The sequence below is a fragment of the Panthera pardus genome, unplaced genomic scaffold, assembly GCF_024362965.1.
Source record: "Panthera pardus isolate Hobbes unplaced genomic scaffold, ASM2436296v1 HiC_scaffold_22, whole genome shotgun sequence".
Taxonomy (NCBI): Eukaryota; Metazoa; Chordata; class Mammalia; order Carnivora; family Felidae; genus Panthera; species Panthera pardus.
The window spans coordinates 46,875,877-46,900,136 of NW_026526788.1; the positions used below are offsets into that span (position 1 = coordinate 46,875,877).

The 24,260-nt window shown below is 43.2% G+C and overlaps 1 protein-coding gene across 1 annotated transcript; it reads left to right on the plus strand.

The window, feature by feature from the left end:
- Positions 1-3,335: 3,335 nt before the first annotated feature.
- Positions 3,336-13,510, plus strand: CUNH10orf53 (chromosome unknown C10orf53 homolog). Its single transcript, XM_019444217.2, has 3 exons — positions 3,336-3,432; positions 12,431-12,550; positions 13,240-13,510. The coding sequence occupies exons 1-3, from the start codon at positions 3,336-3,338 to the stop codon at positions 13,302-13,304; spliced, it is 282 nt and encodes a 93-aa protein (XP_019299762.1). The 3' UTR covers positions 13,305-13,510.
- The last annotated feature ends 10,750 nt before the right edge of the window (positions 13,511-24,260 follow it).

Below are 24,260 nucleotides of genomic sequence, written 5' to 3' on the forward strand. Positions count from 1 at the left end.
TACATATTCAATGCAATCCCTATCAAGATAACACCAGCATTCTTCACAGAGCTAGAACAAACAATCCTAAAATATGTATGGAACCAGAAAAGACCCCAAATAGCCAAAGCAATCTTGAGCCTCATCAAAATAAAAAGCTTCTGCACAGCGAAGGAAACAATCAGTAAAACTAAAAGGCAACCGACAGAATGGGAGAAGATATTTGCAAATGACATACCAGATAAAGGGTTAGTATCCAAAATCTATAAAGAACTTATCAAACTCAACACCCAAAAAACAAATAGTCCAGTGAAGAAATGGGCAAAAGACATGAATAGACACTTCTCCAAAGAAGACATCCAGATGGCCAACCGACACTTGAAAAAAGGCTCAACATCACTCATCATCAGGGAAATACAAATCAAAACCACAAAGAGATACCACCTCACACCTGTCAGAATGGCCAACATTAACAACTCAGGCAACAGCAGATGTTGGTGAGGATGTGGAGAAAGAGGATCTCTGTTGCACTGCTGGTGGGAATGCAAACTGGTGCAGCCACTCTGGAAAACACTATGGAGGTTCCTCAAAAAATTAAAAATAGAACTACCCTGTGACCCAGCAATTGCACTACTAGGCATTTATCCAAGGGATACAGGTGTGCTGTTTCAAAGGGACACATGCACCCCAATGTTTATAGCAGCACTGTCAACAATAGCCAAAGTATGGAAAAAGCCCAAATGTCCATCGATGGATGAATGGATAAAGAAGATGCGGTATATATCTATACAGTGGAGTATTACTCGGCCATCAAAAAGAATGAAATCTTGCCATTTGCAACTACGTGGATGGAACTAAAGGGTATTATGCTAAGCGAAATTAGTCAGAGAAAGACAAATATGACAGGACTTCGCTCATATGAGGACTTTAAGACACAGAACAAATGAACACAAGGGAAGGGAAGCAAAAATAATATAAAAACAGGGAGGGGACAAAACATAAGAGACTCTTAAATATGGAGAACAGAGGGTTACTGGAGGGATTGTGGGAGGAGGGATGGGATAAATAGGTAAGGGGCATTAAGGAATCTACGCCTGAAATCACTGTTGTACTATATGCTAACTTGGATGTAAATTAAAAAAATAAAATAATATAAAACAAAATAAAAACAGGATATGTACTATTTCCACTTCTGTTCATCATTTAACTAGAGGTTCTAGACTGTGCAACAAGATAAGAAGAAAAAGAAACAAAAGCTTAATAAAAGAAAAAAAAAACGACCATTTTCTGCAAAGTGATTGCCAATAAGAAAATCCAAAAGAATCTATATATAAATAAACAGAAATCAACTAAAAAGATCAAGGCTGCTTACATAAAATCAACATATAGAAGTCAATTTTGTTTTACATACCAGCAACAAACAATAAAATCACAATACAGAATACATGATTTACAGTAGAACCTAGCAATAAATCTAACAAAAGACATGAAGACCTATACACAGATAATTATAAACTGCACTAAAATACATTGAAGAAGATCTAAATAAAGGAGAGGTATTTCAAGATCATGAATATGAAAGCCTCAGAAAGATGTTAGTTTTCCCCAAATTGATCTCTAGATTCAATTCAACTCCAACAAAACTTCAACAGGGGCATCTTCTGCCTCTAATAATGGTAGACTAGCTAATTCAGACAAAGCTTCCTACAGAAGACATTTTTAAAAATCTGGCATATCTGTTTTTACAAATCTTCTTGAAATCATAAAAGACCTAACCTAGATCAAGATCAGGGAGAGGATGAGAGTAAGTAAGCATAGCACTGGAGATGTTTTTACTCTGGAGCTGTCTAGTGATCTTGAATAGGCAACCTAGAAGGCAAGATGCAATTTTTGTCTTTGCAGCATTAGGCATATAAAAACTGGAGCCCAGCACCACCACGGGTGAATCCTGGCAAGCAACCACCCTCATTAGGGCAGAAATGAGGATAAAATATAAGTGAACAAATCTCCACCTGGCCTGCTCCCAGTTTCAAGCCATCTGGATGACTCAGATAACCATAAGCCCTGAAGTCATATTAAGATGATCCTGGGTTACTGGTGTTACTGGGAATTGGCAAGCAGTGAAGAAAAAAAAAAAGTCTTCTATAGAGGAAGATAACATCACCCTTGACCTCAAATTGTTCCTACAAATAATTTTTCAAATACAATGTCCAGTACACATTGAAAGTAAACCAAGAGCTCTAGACAAAATAAGCAGACACTAGTAGAAACATGGGGTTTCCAGATAGTGGAATTCTCAAATGCAGACTATAAAATAAGTATCTTTATTATGATCAAGAAGATAACCTCAAACCTAAAATACTTGGCAAGAAACTGAAAAGTATAGAAAGTGTCACAGCAGATTTGAAAAAGGACCAAAGTAAAATTCCAGAATTAAAACACAAATAACTGAAGAAAAAAAAGCCCCAACCATATTGATGGCTTTAATAGCAGTTAAGACACAGCTACAGAGAAAATTAGTAAACTGGATTACAGGTAAAAATGAATGAATGAATGAATGAATGAATGCACACATACATAATATACAGTCCAAAAGAAGATTGAAAAGAGAAAAACACAGCAGAGAAGAGACATGAAGAATACGGTTGGAAGGTCTAACATAAAATTAACTGAAGTCCCTAAAAAGTGAGAAAATGGGACCAGAAGCAATATGTGAAGAGATAATGACTCACATTTTTCAGAAAACAGATGAAGGACTTAAATTCAGTTTCAAGAATTGATAAAAAACAAAAACAAAACAAAACGAAACAAAACAAAAACCACCTCTTTTATATAGGCACCTTACAAGGGGTTCCAATCCATCCTATACCACTGACTTGCCTTGGAAGGCTACCTGGTCCCTCTGAGCCTTAGTTTTGTAAATACAAAATACAAAATACAACCTACTTCAGAAGGATGGTAAAAAGGTTAAATGAGATAATATATGGAAAGTGCTTAGCATGTCACTTGACAATACTTTCTGTAACTAGCTATAAATGTTGGCTCTTGTTATTTATCACTAACACTTGCCATACCAAGTAGAAATCCCGCATTTACCTGGCTGTCGCCTCAAACTACCACCGCACCTTTCTTGCACCCCAGTGATGGTGGGGCAGACACCCAGAAAGGAAGAACCCTCATCCCCACCCCTGACACAGACTCTCAGGAAGGGACTTGTGGGGAGGATCCTCAAGTTCCACCCCTGCCCGCCCTGGCCCCGCCCACTGCCCCGTGGCCACACCCTCTCCCAAGGGCCTGCAGAGCAGTTGCCTAGCAGTCTGTATTGCGCCTTCGCGCAGGCTGGGTGCTCGGCAGCCATGCCGAAGAACGCGTTAGTCATCTTGCGCTATGGGCCATACAGTGCAGTCGGCCTGTCTGTGGAGTACCGCACCTTCCGCCTAGAGGGCCTGCAAGGTGGGCAGCCGAGCGCCAGAGGGCCACCCAACTGCGTGTGCCCAGGTGTACCCCAACCTCTGAGCACCTGTGCAGGCGGTACCCTCTGCCTATACCTCCTTCCTTCCGCTGACCCAGACCAAGCACCATAACCTCTGGAGAGTCTTCCCTGAGCCTCTACTTCCCCAGGATGATTTAGCATCTTCCTCTGGCTTCTACTGCTTCAAAATAGGAGTGGGAACAAACATGTACTGGGAGCCCACTGGGTACCAGGCAGTTTATACAAATTATTTGAATGGGAAGGATCACATAACCCTGCTTGAACAGAAGATCAAGAATATTAAGTGACTTTTCCAAAGTCATGTGGCTGGAAAATGGTGGAGAGTCTACATTTTCAGCATTCAATCATGCAACAAACCTTTACTGAGCATCTAATATGTGTTGGACACTCTTCCAGGTACTGGGGACATACTTGCAAACAAAGGTACATGTCCTTAAAATGACTCTCTCATTGTTGACTACTAGTTAACAGTTGTGCTGAGCCTCCAACAGAGGAATGTGATCAGAGTGGGGCCTGCCACTGGCTATAATTGGAGGCGAGAGGGGAAGATCTGGAAAGGTTTGTTCACTGGAATTATACTTGAGTTGAGCTTTAAAAAGTAGGGAGAGAAAACCAGGTAAAGAGAAGAAAGAGCATGCCAGACAGAGAAACTACAAAGGCTGGAAGCATGAACAAATGAGGTATTTGTTGAACTGCAAGAAGGATGAGGTTGGAGAGGTAGACAGGGGCAGATCCTGCACGGCCCTATGCAAGTTTCAGGCGGGGCCGGGCGGGGGGCGGGTCAAACTGTGGCTGTCCGAGGAGAACAGAGCAGAGGGGGCCAAGAATGGAAGTGAAGAGACAAGTCAAGAGACTTCGGGTGGTACAAGGGAGAGATGAGAGTAGCTTGGACCAGGACAGCCATAGAGGGGCAGTGGATTAAAGTAAGAGGAAGGAAAAAAAAAAGTAAGAGGAAAGAGGTGGTGGTGGAGGGGGGGGGGGGGAGTGGTGGTGAGGGTCAGGAGCATATCCTCTGGATCCAGTCAGTGTCTGGCTTGATCTAAGTGCTGATGGGTGGAAGTGCTCTACACTGAAGATGACAACACAGATGGACTGTAATTTGGAGGAACATGCTCCACTTCGACCATATTAAACTTCATGTGTTTTCAGCTGTGTAGATGGAGGTACTGAGTTAGCTCTGCAGTTCTAGAGCTCAGAGAAAAAGTCTGAACTAGAGATAGAATGGTCTGAGTCATGGACTTGGGGATCACATATAGAATGAGAAGAGAGCCCAGGCCTGGGTCGTCAGTCTTCAGTGCTTTTAAATGCTCTAATTTCCCATCAGAAACTTCTCACCAGCTTTCCCTCCCTGGCTTCATGAGGTTTATTGTATGTCTCAACAGTCTTTTGCCCAGACAGCTATGCGTTTTTCATTTCCCCGCACGCCGCCCACAGCTTTTCCACCTTGTGTGAGTTCCACATTAGGTGAAACATAGACGAGGGCCTTGTGCCAGTCCCTAGGGAGCCCCCAGACAGGGAGGAACAGACAAACAGGAATTTGCAAAACATGGTTTGCTTTGCTCCCTCTAGACATGGGGACGAGGACCCACACTGGGGACAAGGGCTATTATCTTCAAGGCTGCCAGCAAGTGAGGGAGGAGGTGAGGCAAGGACAAGTAAAGATGCCACAAAGCTGTCTTAGCATCTTAAAGTTGGCTTTGTCTTGACCCAGTGTTTACTCTTTTGCCAACTTTGTTTTCCAGAGTTCTGACAAAGTTTGTTCTGACAGTTTCTGCTGTTTTTTTGACAACAGAACGTTAATGTCTCTATGGAGGAATGGGAGTTTGGAGTGCCTACTCCGCCATTGTGCTGATGCCTGCAGACCCTTTTTAATTATGTTTCTTGCTGCTGCCATAGCCAGCATGACTGTATAGAGTCCAAATAGATCATTTCCCTACCAAGAATTATATTAAAGGAGAACGCATAAATAAACATTTCGTTATAACCTACAAATAACAGGTATTGAAGTGGGGGATACTTCCCATCTAGTTTGTACACAAATCCCATGGATCACCTGGTCACCTGTCTCCTACTTGTGCTCTTGGCACAGTTGGCAGAGAAAATGGCATGAGCAGAGGTCAAGTGCAAGGACTGTGAAGTCCAACCAATCTAATTTTGAATGGGTCTCCACCATTTAGTAGCTCTGTGGCCAAAGCCAAGATCAAGTTATTTCACTTTTGCAAGCCTCAGTTTACTTATTGGTAAAATGGGAGCAGATCCCTACCTCACTGATGTGAGATTCCAGTGGGAAAATGCAGAGTCATGAATATCATACCTACACATAGTAAATGTTCAACAAGCCTTCGTTCTTATTATTTCAGGGCACAGGGTTACTAGGAAGGGAAGGAGGGAGCCACGTGGGGCAAGCTGGGGAGCAGCAAGCCACTGGGTCTGGCTGGAGGATGGTATGTAACAAGAGAGTCACGACTGTTTTACCCTTGGCAACAGGGAGCCAGCAAAGTTTCTTGAGCTAAAGAATCATGAGATTAAGGATGTGCCTTAAGAGGCCAATTCTCAAGGAAGAGATTTAGGGAGGAGAAGTGAGAAAAGATTAATTATTAAGAGATATTAAGAGGTTAGAAATTACGTTCTGAAGTTCAGGGGAAAGACAAAGGCAGATTTGAGTCAGAAGCAGTTATGAGTTTAAATAACATCTATGTGCTGATGGCTCCCAAATTTCTCTCTCCCATCAGGATTTCTCATTGTCACTGGGGTGTTTAGTAGGCATCTCAGACTAATATGTCTGAAGTTTCTAAACCTAATACCCACCCCAAACCAGCCCCTCTGCATTCTCTCCCTCTCAGTTCACACAGCTCTGTTCTTTTAGTTACTCAGGCCAAAAACTTTGCAGGCAACTTTCTGTCCTCTCTTTGCTTCACATTCATCACAAACACCATCATCTCCTGCCTGGATAAGTGCCCCTATCTCTCTACTGAGTTCCCTGTGACCACCCTTGTCCCCTGCAGTCTGTCCTCAGCACCAAAGCCGGGTGGTGCCTTTAAACTTGAGTCATAGCATGGCCTGTGCCTCCAAGAACATCCTGGTGGCTCCCAGCTCACTCAAGGGAGAAGTCAAAGGCTTGCAGTGACCTATAGGTGTCCTCCCTGACCTCGTTTCCTCTGTCACTACACACTCTGTACCCTCAGTCACTCAGCTGCAGCCACGCTGACCTCCTCATTGGCCCTTGAACACCCCTGGTGCACTTTGACCTCCAGGTGTGGCAGCTGCTCCACTTGGAATGCTCTTCCTCCAGATTCCTGCATTGTCCTCACTCTTCACTCCCTCGCAGCCTCTGGGTGTTTCCTAAAAGTCACCTTCATCAACAGCCGTTCCTTGAGTATCCCTATCAAAAATGTCAACACCTCCCTCTGCCTGCCTCTTCCCTATCTCCCTTCCTTCCTTCTTTACTTCTTCCTAGTGCTCATAAGTTTGAGCACACTCTTTTTCTAGGCCCTCATTGATCAAGACTTCATCTTTTTCTAGGTGAAACGTACATTTCACCTATTTGCCGGGAGGTTTGCTTCAGGATAGCAGGGGTTCTGGTCTGCCCTGTTCTCTGCTGTGTCCCAGTGTCCAGAACTGTGCCAGGTATATCTTAAGGGTCAATAAGCATTAAATAAATAAATAAAATTAACCTGAATGGAGCTGAACACTGGATCCACAGGAGGTGAGACTTGGAGAGAAATCAAGGAAAGACAGAACCGGCGAACAGCAGGACCTTGGCAGTGGCCCCTCTGAGGGGCGCAGAGGCAAGAGAGACCCCAGAGACAGAGGCAAGTGAGATGATTTCAAGACGAAAATGGCTACTGGGCACCAAACTGTTAAATAGGAGCCATTTCTAGTAAAGGTGAATTCATGGTTAATGAAGGACATAGAAAAAAATATTCTCAGAGACTTGGGATAGGAAGGCAAAATGATACAGAACTTTAGAGGCCAACTTGGCCATGTCTTAAAATTTAACCATATACCGTGGAACCCAGCTATTCCATTTCTCAGTCTCTCCCATGTATACATAAACTCGTACATGTACACAGAGGGATGCCCAGGAATGTTTCCTGCAATGTTCTTGCTGATAGTGGAAAATTGAAAACAACCAGAGAAAGGACCAGCTTGAATATATTGCAGTACAGCTGTCACATGAAATGCAGTGCAGCTGGTCCATGTATATATTGACAGAGCTGGATCACCACGACATGATGTTAAGGGAGTGAGGTGTGTTCCTGAATTCCATGTACACTGTGATCCAACTTCCACTGAAAAGGACAAAGGGGGGGGGAGGAGGAAGAATTATGGGTGATTTAAAATGTTCTGTCCTATAATTGTAAGGTTTTATAAAAATCGTGGGTCTGCATCACATTTATAATCTGATAAAAATTCATGGGGTGCCTCAGTGGCTCAGTCAGTTAAGTCTCCAACTTTGGCTCAGGTCATGATCTCATGGTTCATGAATGAGTTTGAGCTCTGAATCAGGCTCTGTGCTGACAGTGTGGAGCCTGGAGCCTGCTTCGGATTCTGTGTCTCCCTGTCTCTCTGCCTCTCCCCCGCTTGTGCTCTGTGTGTGTCTCTCTCTCAAAAGTAAACATTAAAAAAAATTAATCTGATAAAATTTTAGAGTTTAAAATAGTTTGGGGTAGTTTCTTTATTTTTTTCCAGCAGAAGTATTTTAAAGAAGTAAGAGGGGCGCCTGGGTGGCTCAGTCGGTTAAGCGTCTGATTTTAGCTCAGGTCATGATCTCATAGTCCATGAGTTTGAGCCCCTCTGTGCTGACAGCTCAGAGCTTGAAGCCTGCTTTGGATTCTGTGTCTCCCTCTCTCTCTGCTCCTCCCCTGCTCATGCTCTGTCTCTCTCTGCCTCAAAAATAAATAAAAACATTTTTAAAAAAAGAAGTAAGAAAGGAGATGAGTCAGACTATCAGTTTACTAAGAGGGGCGGGAGAACTGTGTGAGCCACTGAATGTGCTGATGGTTCTCCACCTCTGAGAGCACAGGATCAAGAGAAGGTGGGCTGAAGCCTTCATTGGCAGGAGGTTAAGATGCAGGGAGAGATGAGGAAGCCAAGGGCACAAGCAGTTCTTCCCGCAGTAGGGGAGGGGAAGGAGTATCTTGAGAAGATCAAGGGGAGAATTTTTATGGTTGAAGAAGTGCATTGCAAGCTATCAGCAGGTGGCTGATGTTTAAAGTTAGTTTGTGTATCCCTGAATGATGATTCATATCGTACCAGCAGCCAACATTCACTGAGGACTGGTGACAAATGCCAGGGTGTTAACAAAAGCGAAGCAGGGAGTATCTGGTCCCCCCCCACCCCCGCGACCCCATTCTGCTCCACACTCCCCCCACCAATTTAGAGTCAATACTAACATCACACCAAGCAGAGTGGTGCATTCACAGGTCCCCAACTGTAAAATCTGCATCTGAATTCTGTATGTTTCTTTAAAAATCATAGCCCTTTATCATTTCCTGAAGTCCTGCTGGCTTTGGAAATATGCCTGATATTTCCTGAACTTACTGTGCCTTAAGGAATCTGAAAATTTTTGTTCTTTTTTTATTACCCACAAGTTATAATGGTTCAGCAAAAATGTCTCTATTATGGACTCAATATTAATGAAACTAAACTATGTAATGCTTAACCAAAGTCCTAAGTAATCTCCTGACCATGGTTGCTCCTTGTCTACTGTCCTTAAGTCTGCCAAATGAGCTGCTAAAAGGAACTAAAAGGAATTGAAACCAACCCATAAAAATGGGATCTATGCTTATTTAGCGACAACACCCTGTGTGCCATTCTCCTGTCCCTAGCTATGCATTAGCTGCTCACATCAATGGTCATAGGCATTTCATCTGTGCCCAGCAGAGAAGGGGGAGATGTCTGTCTGTCTGTTTGCCTTGACTTCCTAACTAGCAGTGTTTAAATCCCTCCCAGATGGTGCCCAATTCCGCCAGCACTGAGAAAAGGGAGGCTTTTCTGTTTCCCTTCAGCTTACCCAGATCCCCCTTGAAGGATGAGGTGCCACTTCAAAGAGGCAGGCATTCTGCGGGTGGCCTTACAGCTTCTGGTTGATTTATGCTGGAGTTTAGCTACCGCCTTTGGAAAGACTTTGTTGCATGGAGTGTATTTATCTGACCTTTCTTTGAATAGACAACCCCACAGCAGCTCGTAGGAAAGAATGGGTCCTCCATGTAGAGAGGCGGCATTTGGATGAGCTGCAGGAATTCTGGTGCTTCTCCAGGTTTGATCCCTTAAGCCCACACTGACCACCCTACAGCTGGGCTCAACACACCCCAGACTGATGACAAGGGGGCAGGCATCCTGTGGGGGAATATATGATGTGGGGTCTGGGGTGGCTCATCGCTTTAATAAGAATCAGACTTAGGTCACTCAGGATCCAAGAGAGTCATTGGAGATTCCCAGCACAATTGAATTGAGTTTGTTTATTTAACAAGCTATATTAACACCAAGCATCTGGTGGGGTTGGGGTGGGGGGATTAGGGTCAGTGAGGGAGATGTGCTCCCTTAAAGACCCCGAGAGCCCATGCTTTGCGAACCATGTAGAAAGTGAAGTGAGAAGTGGTATGCTGTCTTAAGAGGGTCTCTCCCTGTAGGGCTTGATTTGCTCAAGTAGGAGGCAGACTCTCATTATTTGGCACCCCCACTTCCACAGGGTGGATTATTTGGTACATCAAATCCTGTTTCTTAGATTCGCTTTGCCATGAAAGAGTGCTGCCTTTCTCATAAAAGTAACCCCAGACCCAGATGCTATGTGAGACTCAGTCAGACAGGGCTCTGCCCTCTGAGAAAGGAAAGGTCTGTGGACTGCCGAAGGGTGTGCGCCTTCCCAGGTCTCGTGCAGAGCCCTTCCTCACTCACACTGCATTACAGTGAGCAACTCCAGACACAGTCTGTGCTTCCTTCTCTCCAGAACCCCCAGGCCTTAGAGAGTCGCTGTTGTGTGTTAGTAGTATAGAGGTAACACCTTGCCTCCAGAGATGGGGTTGGAACAGAGAAGCTGTTTTGTTCCTGATTTCTTCCTACCAAATTGAAGTACATTTCCCAGGAACATCTTCTGACAAGGTAAAGCCAAGGTTCTGGAGGCCAAATTGCCCCCTACCCACTCACTTGCAACTTTTCCCTCTCAGGCTACACATCCCCTCTCCTGATGGGGTGCTGCTGGGAGAGTGTCTGCTTCCCAGAAATCTCTGCCTATAGACTGCCTTTCTGCTTCCTAGACTGTCCCCTGGCCATCCCAAACTGCATGGACCGCTTCGTTTCAACAAGGCATTAGTCCAAGCTCAGTGCCTTCCTCCAAAGATGTTTAATACAAGACACTTAAATAGGATACAATAACATAAATATGCGAGAGGAAAAGATGCGGGTGTTCGTAGAGAGAGAGGCGTTAGCCGATGCAGGGTCAATTAGGGCTCCCGCTGGGTGCCCAAGGAGCCCTATCTCGTTGATGGAGATCCTCACTGAGTTACTCTCTGAAGTTCCTTTCCAGAAGTGAAATTAAAATCACGCAATTAAAATGTTCACAGTTGGGGCTGGATGTTCTTGAGCTGATTGAAAGATGAAGAAGTGGACACGCCAACATTTTGAAGCAGCAATTGTCTCTGTAATTAAGTGCAATTAACTGACATAATTGTCTGCTTTTCTGCACATAAGACTGATTGCAATGCTAAGACTCAAAAAAAAAAAAAAAAAAACCACGCCCTTCATCGGATTCCTCATCCCAACCTAACCAAAATTCTCACTGATGCATGAAGACTACCAAAGATGGTGACTGAGCACACCGACTCTACCACCAATGTTACAAGGTGGACATGTCAGGAAAACGGAGGACAGACATGTTAGAGAAAACAGAATCCCATGCTGTTCATGCACATCATTTCTCCTAAACTCCTATACTTTTGCGTTTCCACGTTAGAGAATAGATCTAACAACTTTTCCATGGCTCATCTCTAGGGAAGTGATAACCAAAAAGCAACTTCCAAAGGTGTGAATAAAAAAAGTTCAGTTCATTAGCTTTAAAACAAAACAAAAAATAAAAAGCATTTTATTTCTCCTTAGTATAGAAAATCTGGAAAATGCTGGAAGAATAAAGACAAAGAAGTTTCACACACTCTCACCAGAGAGATAACCACTGAGTATTTCTTTTCTTTTCCTATTACATATACATACTCTAATTAGTAGTGAAGATGTGTTTTCATATATGCTATACATGTACCCTGATTGTTTGCACATATTACAAATATTTTTCTTGCTATTAAAAAAATGAATAAACATTTTCTGAAATGATCAGAAAAAACCTCATCATGTGGACCCATCATCTTCTTATGATTTGAACAATAGGTTATACAAAGTATTTTCTATTATAAAACTGCAGAAAGGAACCTCTCATTACAAAAGTCTGCCTGTATTTCTGTTTTGTTTTGTTTTGTTTTGTTTTCCTGAGGAAGCTTTCTTATAAGCGCATATCCCCTGGCCAGAGTTTATTCTGTAATTCTAAAAATTTTTGAGGCTTTTGAGGCTTGTATTGTCAAATTAATTCCAGAAAGGTGGCCAATTTATATTTCCATCAGCAGGATAAGAAGTTACCTAATTCCCCCCATCCCCTCCAGCACTGAGTATCATCTCTATAAAAAAAAGTTCAAAAACTCTTCCTAGAGACATCTCCTATTTCCACATATCCTATGGGTCTGGGGCAAATTGCAACCAAAACCTGAATTGCTCAGGTCTCTGGCTGTGCTTTCCAGAAAAGGTGAGGGCACACCGGGCCAGCACCAGGTAGGTATCCAACAGGGCAACTGGAGTTATAGCCATGGGCAACTGGAAAGCAAGCCAGCTGCTGGCATCCATGAGAACATCCGCATGGCAGGGTAATCTAGAGCCTGTCCTCATGCCACCCACACTCCTCTCCATCTTTTCCAGCTGTATTGGCCAGAGATGGACACAACGTCATCCTAGAAAAGATAGAAGACTGGAATGTGGTAGAACTCATGGTGAATGAAGAAGTCGTCTTTTACTGCAACATCAAAGACCTGGAATTTGGTAAGTCCTTCAGCACTGCTCCCAAGCAGCATTTTGCCTTCTCTGAAGTGGGCTCGATTTCTAGTTGAAGTGGCCAGTGGGTTAGGACCAGATTCAAATTGGACTTTTTTCTGAGTCTTAAATTCTTACTCAAAGCCCTGTGTACATGAGTAAGCACATCCTAAACCACACAAAGTGCTTGATGCTCTGGGTTCCTTCCCAGAACACTGGACACAAAAGAGGGACAGAAAGAAAAATGAAGTTTTAGCCCCAGATTTCAAATGATATAACAGGCACTTAGGGGTAATAGGTTTGGGGGTTTTCTTTTATTCTTTCTTTTTATTTTCACATTTTAACAATGTGTATTTTATTATCATTTGCCTTCAAAACAGGTTTGTTCCATTTGATTATTCTACCTAGGCTTGCTAAGACAATTAGAGTCGACACGCCCTCAGTGCATGGCATTATCAGTGACATTCTAGGGATTTCATTGCCCTGGAGAGCTTCCTGCCTGGCAGGCTGGCATCGCACATACCACACTCTGCTCAGAAGTAAAAGTTTTTGCTGTTATTATACTCTGTCTAAGGCTAGTTAACAATTTAAGTGACTGTGTACTTTGAGACTTGTCTTCTAGTGGAAATCGTACGTGTCTCACATGACATGAAATTGTACAGAAAGCTGGTCAAAGGAAAATGTATCTATTTCCCTAGGAGGTGATGGTAAACTAGACCCACTGTGCGAAGAGGCCAGGATAGCCGTCCTGAACGCCTACTGATCTCCTCACCCAGACAGGCACCTCAAGTCAACAACACAGCAGCTGCCTCTGGCAAACAAAAGCAGTCATTCCAGGATGCTGGGCTCTGACAGTCTAAGGTAATACAGGCCTATCCTTCAGCCTGCCCACCATAAGGTCTCTCACCTGGCTGCGAGGGAACAAGCCCCCCCCCCAAAAAAATAATAAAAGCACATCATCATTTGCAGCATCTTTCAATCTCAACCCACAGGGAGAGTCCTCCAATATCAGGTATGCGCTGAGCTGAAGGAAATAATAAAATGCAATCTAATAACAGAAAGCCATCCTGTACTAATAACACAAGAGTTTGCCAGGAGCATCTGAGATTCCATTCTCTAGTAAGGAAAGAGCTAGGAGCAGGTAAAATTAAAGATTGTGGGGAAAGGGGAGCAGGAGGGAGAAGAGTGGCCCTTGAAAATCTGAACCCAGAGTTAATGTCAGTATTTGGAAACCTGGCTATTTCTACAGGTTGATTTCTTGCTCCCAATGCATTAATATTTTAAGTGTTCAAATACAATTCCCTAAAGTCAAATCGCCAGTTATTCTTCATAACAAGAAAAGTATCTGCCCTCTTTTGCATGAGCCAGCCCAACAAGCTGTTCTGCAGAGGGCCAGAAAGAGCCCAGGGCAGACGGGTAAAGTGGCTGCTTGTCCCTCTGGAGGAACACACAGCCCTGCAGGGTTAAAGAAGGTTAGTCATGGGCAGTGTAAAATCAGCTGTGTCAAAGTGATGCTTTTTGTACTTTCAGGTCCTGTGCACCAACTGTAGCATCCCTTCTTAGCTATAGAGACATGCAGATATCAATCTAATGACGTTAAATGTGAAGTCATGGTAAAAATGCATCACACCTTGTAGGGGAAAGATGAGTTCCTTCACAGAAGACTCTGGGCACCCTGGTGAAAGAGAAGGGCTTTCAGGGCCTCCGCAAGGCCACCGGCTGGCTCCCAGCGCAGCCCCTTTGGGGAGGCAACCACCCTGCTCCCCGCGGCTTCACTGCACCTGGGGAGGCCACCCTTCCCATAACTCCAGGTGGCCTCAAACCTCCTGCACCCCAGAACTTCAAAGGCATCTGGGACACGATGAAACCACCTGTACAAGTTCTTTCTCGCATGTGAGGATATGGGGATATAATTTTCATTTTCAGCCCAAGCTTCACTTACCAGATTTCACTCAGAGATTACGATCGCTTTAGGATTCTGGAAATACTTAATCATCCTCACTGAGAACCTGAGGTTAAAAAAGTTTCCCCCTGGCATCTGGTGCCAGTTCTCACATGTCTTCAGTAACCCTAGATTCAGTTTCTCTGTCTTAAAGACCAGTTTAAGATGTAGAATTCTGGTTTCATATAAGCATTTTACTATAAGAGAAATACATTTTCATTACAGTCAAATGGAAAAATACAAGTGGGAATAAGGTATACATTTGATAGCATTTTGGTATATTTCAATTTGAGTTTCTTGCATTTACGTCTGAATATTCATTAAGAGATAGATATATAGAGAAATTGATTTCACTAAGACCATGTTGTATGTACCCAATTATGTATCTATTTTTTAACTTGGCTTTTTGTGTTGACCCTCTTCCCAAGTGACTAAGACATTTGTCCAGGAATTCTATCATGAATCAGGAAATTTCTTCCTCCTTGAATAGTGATTCCCACTTTCACTACCATAACTTTTTCTGCTAAGAAATAAAATGGCAAGCTTTCCCATCAGCATTCAGTGCAGTAACTTCAGCTCTAAGGACTCTGGCCCCTCTTCAGGCTCTGCAGCCCACCCCCCACCCCGTGTTGAGCAAGGGCCCCACCAGGTAGCTGCCTTGCCCTCCTCTGACACGCCCCCCCAGCCTGTATTTGTGCCCTCAGAGGAGCCCCCCCACCAGCACCTACACCTGCTCTCCTTCTCTCCCTGACCAGAGCAGAAGGGCAAGTAAGGCAAGATTGCACATGATTCTAAGACAAACTCGAGCATGCAAAACTGCTGGGAGATGCCTATGCCCCAGGTGCTGTGTTCCAGTTTCAGAGTTAAATGACGTATGAATCAGCATCACCAGAACAAATCACAAGGTTACCTCTGTGTGGTAGGCTTGGTGGGGTGGGACTGCAAGACTTTCATTTCTTCCCAGTATGGAAGAAATATTTTTCAGTGGTAGAATTTTTACTTTGTGTGTGTGTGTGTGTGTGTGTGTGTGTGTGTGTGTGTGTGTGTTGGGGTTGAGGGTGCTTTTAAAACAAACATTTAAAATAAAATCAAGAGTTTGGGGTGCCTGGGTGGCTCAGTCAGTTGAGTATCCAACTCCTGATTTCAGCTTGGGTCATGATCTCACATTTCTTGAGATTGAGCCCCACATCAGGCTCTGCACTGAAAGTGCGGAGCCTGATTGGGATTCTCTCTCCCTCTCTCCCTGTCCCTCCATGCTTCTCTCTCTCTCTCTCTCTCTCTCTCTCTCTCTCTCAATAAATAAATAAATAAATAAATAAATAAATAAATAAATATACTTTAAAATTTTTTAATAAAAATAAAATCAAGAATTTGATATAAAAGTCATCTGCCCATATATCCTAGCCCTTCTCTGTCATTAAGAAGAGCTTCCTCTTTGGAAATGTGATCATTTTTCAGTCTAAAGAAATATGCTAGGATCTGCCTCCATCTTCCTCTGTCTTATGTCTTCTTGAACATCTGTCTCCCTGCAAAGAAACAGGAAACATGGCTTGCTCCTGATTGAAGGCAAAAGCCCTCTGTGCTTCAACAAGCTAGACATTCGGGTGCCTTTTAATGCTTTTAAAATGCCACTTAGTTAACTCACATTTTAACTTTATTAAGATGCCAAATCAATTTCATTGTATAACATGAAAATGTGTAAAGAAATTCTCTTTAGTAAAAGACATCTTTACTATCTTTTAATAAAATTAGAAGCATAGCTCCACCTTATTAGTTTTTAAGTGAAATTTGGAATCTCTAAGTTTATTTCTTCTAGTTTTAAAATTTAAAAAGAATAGGTTTTTTAGGAGCCTCTCTGGGCTTGCTGCTGGGGGCCTCACTGGCTATATTTGCCCTCTTGGTAATTTCACCCTTAAAAACATCGACAGACAATATGTGAAAAGTCCATATATAAGAGAACTGTGTTAAAAATTAGTTTCCAAAGTAAGCTGCTAGGACATTTGAGCAGTCGGTATATGGAGGGGGGACCCCAAAGGCCTCTGTATTTCCTTGCTAGCAAAGGCTAGTGTGGACACATATCCCAGGCAAAGTAATACTGAGACTTGATGCACAAATCCCCCTGCACTTTGCAGACACCACAGGGGAGAAAATTTCAGGTTTCACATGTTCACCTGTGGGTGCTGTGCTTTTAGGAGAAATACACCATTGGCCAAATCCAGGTAAAAGACAAGAAGATGCTAGCCCAGGTGGCTGGCATGAAGCATAGAGAAATTTTCTTCCCAGATTGTTTGAACATTTTGTGGGAAAGAGTCTATTTGTAGTTATTTGGTTGGGTTTTTTTTGTTTGTTTGTTTTGTTTTGTTTTTTGTTTTTGTTTTCAATATATGAAGTTTATTGTCAAATTGGTTTCCATACAACACCCAGTGCTCATCCCAAAAGGTGCCCTCCTCAATACCCATTACCCACCCTCCCCTCCCTCCCACCCCCCATCAACCCTCAGTTTGTTCTCAGTTTTTAAGAGTCTCTTATGCTTTGGCTCTTTCCCACTCTAACCTCTTTTTTTTTTTCTCCTTCCCCTCCCCCATGGGTTTCTGTTAAGTTTCTCAGGATCCACATAAGAGTGAAACCATATGGTATCTGTCTTTCTCTGTATGGCTTATTTCACTTAGCATCACACTCTCCAGTTCCATCCATGTTGCTACAAAGGGCCATATTTCATTCTTTCTCATTGCCATGTAGTACTCTATTGTGTATATAAACCACAATTTCTTTATCCATTCGTCAGTTGATGGACATTTAGGCTCTTTCCATAATTTGGCTATTGTTGAGAATGCTGCTATAAACATTGGGGTACAAGTGCCCCTATGCATCAGTACTCCTGTATCCCTTGGGTAAATTCCTAGCAGTGCTATTGCTGGGTCATAGGGTAGGTCTATTTTTAATTTTTTGAGGAACCTCCACATTGTTTTCCAGAGTGGCTGCACCAATTTGCATTCCCACCAACAGTGCAAGAGGGTTCCCATTTCTCCACATCCTCTCCAGCATCTATAGTCTCCTGATTTGTTCATATTGGCCCCTCTGACTGGCGTGAGGTGATATCTGATTGTGGTTTTGATTTGTATTTCCCCGATGAGGAGCGACGTTGAACATCTTTTCATGTGCCTGTTGGCCATCTGGATGTCTTCTTTAGAGAAGTGTCTATTCATGTTTTCTGCCCATTTATTTACTGGGTTATTTGTTTTTCGGGTGTGGAGTTTGGTGAGCTCTTTATAGATTTTGGATACTAGCCCTTTGTCTGATATGTCATTTGCAAATATCTTTTCCCATTCTGTTGGTTGCCTTTTAGTTTTGTTGGTTGTTTCCTTTGCTGGTTGGGTTTTTTAAAAAATGTTTATTTATGTTGAGAGAGAAAGAGGGAGAGAGAGAGAGAGAGAGAGAGAGAGAGAGAGAGAGAGCAAGCATGTGAGTGGGGAAAAGGCAGAGAAAGGGAGAGAGAAAATCCCAAACAGCTTCTACGCTGTCAGCACAGAGCCTGGGCTCGAACTCACGGCTTATGAGGTCATGACCTATTTGTGGTTATTTGGATAGCAGTGTGACCAGATGCTCCCGTCCTGGCTGTAAGTGGATGTTCTGAAAGGAAGGGAGACCTGAATTAACCTCCATGTGGGCCAGAGGTCACATACCCCCAGCCCCCACTGCCATCCTGGAGGCCACAGAGTGAGGACAGCACAGGCTAAGTGGCACTAGGCAGGTAAAAAGAAACAAGACAGCTAACAGCATAATGACAACCTTGGACACTGGCCTTGTGAGGGACACCGTGGGGAGTAAGGGCTGGAATGGCCTTACAGGGCCATGCTGCTATGAAGCCAGCGGAGGCAAGCCCCATGGTATCAATGCTCTGAATTTGCCCAGAAGAGTCGAAATCTAGATTTTTATTTAAAACTTTTGGTTTTAAAGTGTGAACTCAGGGCTCCTGGGTGGCTCAGTTGGTTAAGCGTCTGACTTTTGATTTGGGCTCAGGTCATGATCTCGCAGTTTGTGAGTTCGAGCCCCACCTCAGGCTCTGCCCTGGCAGCATGGAGCCTGCTTGGGATTCTCTCTCTCTCTCTCTCTCTCTCTCCCTCTCTCTCTCTGCTCCTCCCCCAATTGCACTGTTTCTGGCTCTCTCAAAATAAATAAATTAACTTAAAAAAGTTTTTTAAGTGTGGGCTTAATTCTTTGAAAAACACAGTCTCAACCAAAAACCAAAAAGAAAACAGAAACTACCACATCTGGCCCATTAATAGGATGATCATCTATCTGTTCCTGGTTGCCTGAAACTCTCCCATTTACACCTTCAGTCTGGCTGCAATTGTCCCCAGAAACGATGAGGCCCACGGCCCTCCCGTCCTAGTGAAACCACTTGACCCTACTCTTTGATTACGCAAATGAAAAGCAAAGACTGTGACATGAAGACATTTGAGAAGCTGGGCCTCTTACTCTGTGGTCACATACAAGGGGCCCAGTTGTGGGTAGAGCTGCACGCCCCCGATCACATTTACCGTGGGAAATACTCCTCTAAGTGAGGTATTGGACTACTTTTGCCAGCATCACGATGGACCTCTTTGAAAGTAAGTGTTCCTGTTTGAGCGGCTGTTCCAAAGAGGTCAAGAACGGAGACCCAGAAGACTAAAGAAGAATGGTAAGCCCCAACCTTTGCTTTGCATGGGAGTATCAAGTTAGGGGAAGCTCACTCCAGCCTGTGTTAGTCATGCCCCCAGTATATAATATTTTGAACCAAAACTTTCTGTCTCCTTCAAGGAATCCACTGATGTTGTAGTCTCTGATCCTCTCCTGTGCTCTGATTTAATGAGTTTGCGATGGGACCCAGGATCTGCATTTTAACATAAGCGTCCATTGATTCCAGTGCACATAAGCCAACTGCACTCTGAGAAAGGCGGTACTGGAGTGTTAGGGAGAGACCACATCCCTGTAAGGAGAGGTGAGGACTCCCCCATGAGGGGAATGGAACTTCCCTCCCTCAGTCATGCTGGGCAAGAATAGGAAGGCAGGTGAGGTGGAATTTCCCTTCCTTCTCAGCCTCACAGAGTCCAAAGAGACTAGCAGGGCTAGTCTCACACTCCTGGAGTGTGAGAGAAGCTGGTCTCCAGGGCATGGAAGCAGGTTGGGGGTTAGGCTGGGAAGCATCCTGTGGCCAGTACTCTGTGAGTGTGACCAATTACCCCAGAGCCATCAGCAAGCCCTTGACATCTGAGCTGTGGTATAGGGAGAGGAATCCATTCTTCTTCTCAGTCTGTGTCTACTCTTGGGCTGCGGGGAGGGTTAAGGGGGAAGGGCATATAACCCCAAGGTGTGTACAGCAGCAACAGAGGCCTTAGAAGACAGTGGCCCTGGAACCTTCTGGAGGTGACTGAATATGGAGAAAAGCCTATTAAAGGCCCAGAGCAGTGGGGGAGAACACTGGGGTGCATCCCCCATCACTCCTGTCTAGAGAAGAGGGCACATTGAAGGGCACTTGTCCTTCAGCCACACAGAAAGACACTTTGGAGCAAACTTGGCCTTTTGTTGCTAATAGTTTAATTGCACCCTTGAACCAAAAAAAGGCAGGCAGCATTTGGGTTATGAATACAAAAATAAAATAAAAAATAAAAATTACTTGCCCTTCTCTATGTATATCTGTTTATTAAAACCCCACACTCACGTTAGTAGGTCTTTTACTCTGGATAAAAATCAATCCAGGTTCTCCTCACTTGGTGGAGTACGCAGGCTCCAGCCCAGCATGGTAGTCAAGGAGGTTCTGAGGGCAGAGGAGGATGTGAGGGAGAGGCCACACCTCCCAAAGGCTGTAGCAGGCTTCGTGCCTTGTTCAATCTGCAGACACCTTCTGTGGAGACCGACGTAGTATGCTGTGTCCCCGGCGGGGCGGGGAAATTGCAGCCAAGTGAACCTCTCACATTGATGTGAGCGTATCCTATATGGGGACACCTCGGTTTAGAGAACCCCAGCCAGAAATGTTTTATAAAGTGCTTCTCTCTCCATTAACATTTATGTTAAACCTAAAAGTGTATTTCTGAACTACAGTAATTACTGTACCCCAAGTTGTGCCCCAGATTCATTATGGTCTTTCATGCTTTTTAAGCCCTACCACCGACCTAGACCTTGCCTATACACACCCAATCTGGTTACCCCAAATTTCTCACAGTTCCTGAACGTGGACCGCGCCTTTCTTGTTTTTGCCTTTTTCGTGCTTCTTTCTCCTTCTGGAATGCCCAGGCTGTGTTCTCCGGCTGACGAAATCTTGCCTAGCCTTCAGGTCCCACTTAGCCATCAAGCCCTGCTCTGAGCCTTCCATGCCCCCTATAGCAGCAGTACAACCTCATGGGTGTTTCCTGTCATGTGGCGCTCTATCCTGAGGATGCCTGCTGGTCTCCCCACTCCTCTGCAGGAAGAGCCCCCCAATGAAGACTCTCTTTTCTTGCCTGTGTGCTCAAGATGAATGGAATCAAGTTCAGCGGCACATTGGAGAAAAACCCAAAGTAACAGCAGTTGAAAGGAGTTAGAAGCAGGAAGCTGTGGTGGTTAATTTTAGGCGTCAACTTGGCTGGGATACAAGGTGCCCAGATATTTGCTTACGTGTCATTTTGGGCGTGCCTGGGAGGGTGTTTCTAGCTGAGATTAACATTTGAATCTGTTGACTGAGTACACTGGACTGCTCTCCCCAACATAGGTGGACCTCATCCAACCTGGTAAAGGCCTGAATAGGACAAAAGGCAGGGGTGAAGGAGAATTCACACTCTCTGCCTGACTCTTTCTGACATGGGTCATCAGTCTTCTGCTGCGCTTCAACTAGAACTTACACCACTGGCTCTCCCGGGTTTCCAGCTTGCAGGTGGCAGACTGTGGAACTTCCCAGCCTCCATAATCACATGAGCCAATTCCTGATAATACATTTCTCTCTCCCATATATGTACACAAATGCATATATATCTCCTCTTGGTCCTGTGTCTCTGGAGAACCCTAATATAGTAGTCCAGGCTGTGGGCGCTCCTCAGTCACCAGAGACCCTGACTGCATCTACCTCCACCATCTTAGCATTGGGTCTCCTGGTCCACAATGGCTTCTGAGTCACAGCCATCAGGTTTGTGTTCCAGGCAGCCAGACAGAGGAAGGGACAAGGAAAAGGGTTTTCCCCTTTCTTTTAAGAATTCTCAGAAGCCTCACATGATCCTCCATTCACATGGACAAACCTTGCTGCAAAACGGACAGGAAAATGTAGATGTTTAGCCAAGCAGTAGCGGGCACTAAAACATCTTAATACTAAGATGGGAAGAACAGCTAATTCGAGGCCTCAGCCGCACATGGGCACAAAGCAGACATTCACAGGATGTCTGCTAAACACATTAAAGGGGTCTCAGTCATCACTGAAGGGTTATCATGCCTGGTCTTGTGACAAGCTGTGCTGTAAATCCAGGAACATTTCTAGGCAGTTCAAAAGCCCCTCTCCTCATACCTCCCTCCTTGTCCTAGACACTACAGGCAGGCTCATCATAAAACATCAACTCTCCCTAAGTTAATCTATAAATGTCATGTTAAATTAAATTAAAATGCCAACAGGCCTTTTTAGAAACAAGAAAAACTGATTATAAAGTTTATATTGAAATATAAAAAAGCTGTAGTCAAAAATAGAAATCTGAAATTGACAAACAGAGCAATGTAGGGTATGATAAAGGGCTTTTCCAATCAGTGGAGAAGAGTGTTTCTTCTAAAATTGTTATTGCAGACAATTGGGTAGCCATCTGGAGGAAAGCTGGATTCCTATCTAGCCTTATCCTAGAATAAATTCCAGATGGATCAAATATTTAAATGTAGTAAATAAAATCACAAACTTGAAATATTTTTTAAGCTTGGAATCAAGAAGGACTTCTTAAGTATGACTCAAAACCCAAAGACGTAGAAGAACAAATGGATAAATTCAACTCCATAAGAATAAAAATGATTTTGTGTTTTTTTTAAAAATGCAAATAACACTGAAGTTAAAATGCATATAGGGAAAAGCCTTTTCAACTTGTATCTTTTATCTACAGAGAGCTTCCACAAATCCATGAGAAAAAGGCCAGAAACCCAACAGAAAAGAGGCAAAGGACATGAAGAGACAATTCACAGAAAAGGAAATATGAAGGGTCCTTGAACATAGGAAAAGATGTTTCACCTCATTTAATAGATTCCTCATATCCCAAAGACATACATTCCCACATACAAATTTCTACATGTACAAAAATTCTTTGCAGGATGGCTTATAATAACAAGCTGACCCAAGTCCACTAACAAGGGACTGATTCAATAAACCATGGTTCATTCATACAATGGAGCCCTGTGTGTCCTAGAAAAGATCTTTGGAGTACAGTAATAGAAGAATCTCCAACACATACTGTTTAAGTAAAAAAATCATGAAAAACATGACTCAGAAGAGTATATGTGCTATACTACAACTTGTGAAGAAAAGAGAAAGCATGTATAAGCATATGTGTGTGTGTGTGTGTGTATGCATAAAATAGCAAGAACCAGGAAGTAACTACCTTTACATTGGGAGGCCTGGGGTAACAGAGGGACAGCAGTGAAAGGGAGACCTTTCCACTATACAGCCTTTTTATCTATTAACTTTGTATTTAAATTTAAATTTGCATATATTATATTACCTATTCAAAAAACATTTAAAAAAATAAAGCAGTTGGGTTTAGATCAACAGAGAAACCAGATTCTAACATAGCAGAGGGTCATTGGAGGCATGAAAACCAAGAAATAACCGGAAGGAAAAAAAACAACTGAAAGAGTGTTTGGACTAAAGACAGAATTCAGTATAGGGAGAAAGATCCAAAATTCTGTTCTCTTAAGAAATGGTGCTGGGACACTGGATAACCACATGCAAAAGAATGAAATTTGATCCTAACTTCAAACCATATACAAAAATTAACTCAAAATAGATGAAAGGTCTGTATGTTAGAGCCAAAGCTATAAAACTCCTGGAAGAAAACATAGGGTAAATCTTCACTACTCTGGATATGGCAATGGTTTCTTAGACATGACATCAAAAGCTCAAGCAACTGAAGAAAAAAAATAAATTGGACATCATCAAAATTAAACACTTTTGTCTTTCAAAGGACACCATCGAGAAAGTGAAAAGACGATCTACAGAATGGGAGAACATATTTTTAAATCATAAATCTGTTAAAGGATTTGTACCCAGAATACATAAAGAATTCTTACAACTCAATAATAAAAAAAACTCCAATTTTTAAACGGGCAGAGAATCTGAGCAGAGGGTTTTTCAAAGAAGATATTATGAACGGCTGACAGCCCATGAAAAGATGTTCAACATCATTAGTCATCAGGGAAATGCAAATCAAAACCACGGCGAGATACCACTTCTCACCCATTAGGACGGCTATTATCAAAAAGTCAACAAGTGTTGGTGAGGCTACAGAGAAATCAGAATTCTCAGACACTGTTGGTGCGAATGTAAAGTGGTGCAGCCACTTTGGAAAAAAACCTGACAGTTCCTGAAAAAGTAAAACATAGACTTCCCAGCAATATTACTACTAGATATATATCCAAGAGAAATGAAAACCTATGTTGACACAAAAAGTGGTACGTGAATGTTCATAGCATATTTATGCATGATGGCCAGAAGCTGGAAATAACTCAAATGTCCATCAACTGATAAGTGGATAAAAAAAAATCTTGTATATCTGTATAATGGAATATTGTTCAGCCATAAAA

Coding starts and splice junctions, on each gene's coding strand:
- CUNH10orf53 (XM_019444217.2), top strand. CDS start 3,336: ATGCCGAAGAACGCGTTAGTCATCTTGCGCTATGGGCCATACAGTGCA. Junction 3,433..12,430: donor CCGCCTAGAGGGCCTGCAAG/GTGGGCAGCCGA, acceptor CATCTTTTCCAG/CTGTATTGGCCAGAGATGGA. Junction 12,551..13,239: donor CATCAAAGACCTGGAATTTG/GTAAGTCCTTCA, acceptor CTATTTCCCTAG/GAGGTGATGGTAAACTAGAC.